The sequence below is a fragment of the Lygodium microphyllum genome, chromosome 11 (assembly GCF_053477565.2).
Source record: "Lygodium microphyllum isolate KBCC chromosome 11, Lygodium_microphyllum_v1.1.10, whole genome shotgun sequence".
Lineage (NCBI taxonomy): Eukaryota > Viridiplantae > Streptophyta > Polypodiopsida > Schizaeales > Lygodiaceae > Lygodium > Lygodium microphyllum.
In genome coordinates, this window is record NC_141145.1 from 16,021,598 (window position 1) to 16,024,911 (window position 3,314).

The 3,314-nt window shown below is 39.2% G+C and overlaps 1 protein-coding gene across 1 annotated transcript; it reads left to right on the forward strand.

The window, feature by feature from the left end:
* The first annotated feature begins 219 nt into the window (after positions 1-219).
* Positions 220-1,402, forward strand: LOC148028571 (uncharacterized). Its single transcript, XM_087688776.1, has 3 exons — positions 220-334; positions 511-576; positions 1,092-1,402. The coding sequence occupies exons 1-3, from the start codon at positions 220-222 to the stop codon at positions 1,400-1,402; spliced, it is 492 nt and encodes a 163-aa protein (XP_087544902.1).
* Positions 1,403-3,314: the final 1,912 nt, after the last annotated feature.

Here is a 3,314-nt window from a genome sequence, read left to right on the forward strand (position 1 = left end):
CAAATTACTAGCACAGCAAGGCTTTGACAAAAATTATGCTCATGTCAGACTTTTATAAAAGTGCTGGAATGAGGAAGGTCGCTTGCCTAATTTTGATATGCTAAAACAAGAAAAAGAAAAACTAAAGATAGAAGAGAAAAGGAAGGGGAAAGGAGACTAATTGGGGGAAGGAAGCTCTAAATCTGGAACCGTGTATTGAAGCCTTGCGCAGGAGGGAGGATGGCGAGAGACAGAGTGCTGGAGTATTATGGGGAAAACAGAGGGAAGAAGGGGAACTTCCTCTCAAAGGTTACCATGACCCCAAGGACTTCGTGCTTTCTATTCAGAAGCCAAGGTCTGTCAATCTCTTGGTCAAAGCAGGGGCTCCTGTAGATCAGACTATTGCAACACTTTCAAATTATATGGAGCCTGGAGATTGAATAGTGAATGGAAGGAAAACGCCACCGCAGGGAGGCATATCCTGGAAGATAGTTAACCCTCAGAACGTGAACATCTCCTTTCTGTTTCCAGTGGAACGTGCAGATTATACATATGTTGACAAGCTTCACTTTTGTGAGTTCGTGTATGGCACAGGAGGTAAACGGCACTTCGATGCTTACCTGCAAAATCAAACTGCTGCTGCGGAGATAGATTTGGGTGGATAGTTTGGACGGGATACAGCTTATCACAGAGACTTTTCACTTCAGGCTCGCAAGGAAAAGGAACGAATCTCCGCGTCCTACTCAATTGACATTTTGATCAATTTGGGATGCTCTTTGAAATCGTCCCAAACATCGGAGACAAGCTGACTTGAAGCAAGGAAATTCATTGATGCTGCAAGAAATTCATTGATGCTGCAAGAGGGGCTGCTCTGAACTTGGCTTCCGAGCTATGGCTTTGGACAGGAAAGCCTGTCCATACATGATAGGTGCTTTCATGCTCCTCAAACTTATCGCTGGTAGTTTGCTTTCGCCTTTATTTCCCTCTTCACTTCTCCCGATCGTTTGCCTTGATCTTCAAGCCTTCACAATCTGTCGCCTGCATCCGAAGAGCTATATTGTCAGCTTGGATTCTCCCTGATGATGCTATAAGTTCATTACGTTTCCTGAAAGATTCTGGAGTGAAACTAGGAGTCATCTCAAACTTTGACACTCGCTTTCGACCACTGTTGGATGAACTGAATGTTGCTAATTCGTTTCATTCCATTATTGTGTCCTGTGAAGTTGGATATGAAAAACCTGCTCCACAGATATTTGAGGCTGCTCTTAGGACATTAAGTGTTCAACCGAAGGAAATAGTTCTTGTTGGAGATGATCTAATTGCAGACAAGAAAGGAGCCGAGGCTGTTGGAATCAGTGCCTGGCTCTGGAAAAAGGATGTACATTCCTTCAAAGAAGTGGCAGAGAGATTCTTGCAGTGCTAGACCAGGCATTATGGAGCTCAGAAGACAAACTGGCAGTGGACGAGTATACATAGTAATCTCCTAGAAAGGAGCAGAGATCAGCCAATGCAGACGGACAAGTTAGTAAATGCAAGAATTGCAACATGTTTTTGTCCTCTATTGTTGATAGTTAACAAGAAAACAAGACTGATTTTCTCTGGATCAGATAAGAACTCCTGGCATGACAAAGTCATCTCTTGTGTAAATGGATAGATATCAGAGGCCATAAACAGTGGATTAAAGCAGCAGAGTTCTGATTAGTCTACAGACCTTCCTGAGGGTCACCATCTGGTGCTGTGCACAGTACATCGGAGGGTCTTAAAAGACTGCTATAGTCATCTAGATCCCAAAACCTCAAGGTGATTGAGGGCTTTTCAAGTTAAAGCATCTCTTCTATTATATGAAGGACTGGTTTATTATGAAGTGGCAATACAAAGAGTGTTCTCGCAGAAGCAGAAATAACTTTCAGCTTGTTCATATCTTAGTGGGAAGCCCAATGTTTGTTCTATATAGTTTTTGAACAGCTTTGACTTGGAACCTTGTAATCTCAACTACTTAGAGATTCAAACAGTCTTTCATGTTTGAATGGTATGAATGGTCTAAAGTACCCTTTAGACAGTAAACAGTAAAGCTGTTTATGATTAAATCTTGAAACTGAGGGATTTATTTGGTACTCTGAATCCAAGTTCATATACTTATTATAAACCAGAGGACAGATTGACATGCTTTGTCATTTATTTTTGACTCTTCTTTTGTAAAAATATTTGACAAACAATATAATGAACTTGGCATCAAATATTGTGTTATCGAGATCTTCTTGATAGTCTTTATTTCTTGCTGTACCTTGAACCCCGTGTTCTGCAGCTCTTGCACGATCTCTTTGACGACGCTATGATAGACGCACCCGACTTTGCGCGTCTAACATGCGTGTCTATGCCTCGTTTCTGTTGTAGTGTCTAATGAATGGCAGTTCCTCTAGTTGACAAGCAAAGCTTGATATAAGTAATTAGTGGCAAGCGACACAAACCTTATTATACAATTAGTAGCAAGCATTGCATGTTTCTCGCAATTTCTCTACTTGAAGATGATAAAAAATACTTCCTTTTTATTATGAAAAATTTAATTTAGCTTTAAACTTGACTATTGATTCTTGAGTATGCACATATGCGCATGATATTTTCCATAGAATTAAGAATACACATTGAATCATTAAGCGAATTAAGTATGTTACAGTGAATGATCCATCTCATCTTCAATGAAATCAGCCCTTGCTAAACTATCTACTTCTAGGTCTATGTTACCAAGAGGCAACGAAACAAATTAGTCTATCCCACTATCAGATGTGTTGCTATATTCACTACAACAAAAACGAGGCATAGACGCGCAAAGTTGAGCGCGTCTATCAGAGCGTCTATAAGTACGTGTAAATGTACGTGTAAATAGACGCGAATTTTGCGTCTATATATCCGCACAAATAGACGCTAATATAGACGCGCCAGTAGATGCATAATTATTTAACCACCTAAAATTAGCAATTCACATAATTAAAAAACCAAAGTTAATAATTATTTAACCACCTGAAATTGATTCTTGAGCATGCACATGTGCGCATGATAAAAACCATAGAATTAAGAATACACATTGAATCATTGAATTAAAAAAATAGAGTTAATAATTACTTTTTCATTGCTCTCTAATGAATGGCAGTTCCTCTAGTGTGACAAGCCTGATATAAGTAATTAGCGACAAGCGACAGAAACCTTACAATTAGTAGCAAGCATTGCAATATGTATCTCGTAATTTCTCTACGTACTTGAAGATGATAAAAGATACTTCCCTTTTATTATGGAAAATTCAATTTAGCTTTAAAATTGACTATTGATTCTTGAGTATG

What these genes read in the sequence shown, in the direction of transcription:
- LOC148028571 (XM_087688776.1), top strand. Translation starts at nt 220, where the DNA reads ATGGCGAGAGACAGAGTGCTGGAGTATTATGGGGAAAACAGAGGGAAG. An exon ending in CTTTCTATTCAGAAGCCAAG is followed by an intron (nt 335 to 510) that starts GTCTGTCAATCT and finishes TTCTGTTTCCAG; the next exon opens with TGGAACGTGCAGATTATACA. An exon ending in GTTCGTGTATGGCACAGGAG is followed by an intron (nt 577 to 1,091) that starts GTAAACGGCACT and finishes GTTTCCTGAAAG; the next exon opens with ATTCTGGAGTGAAACTAGGA.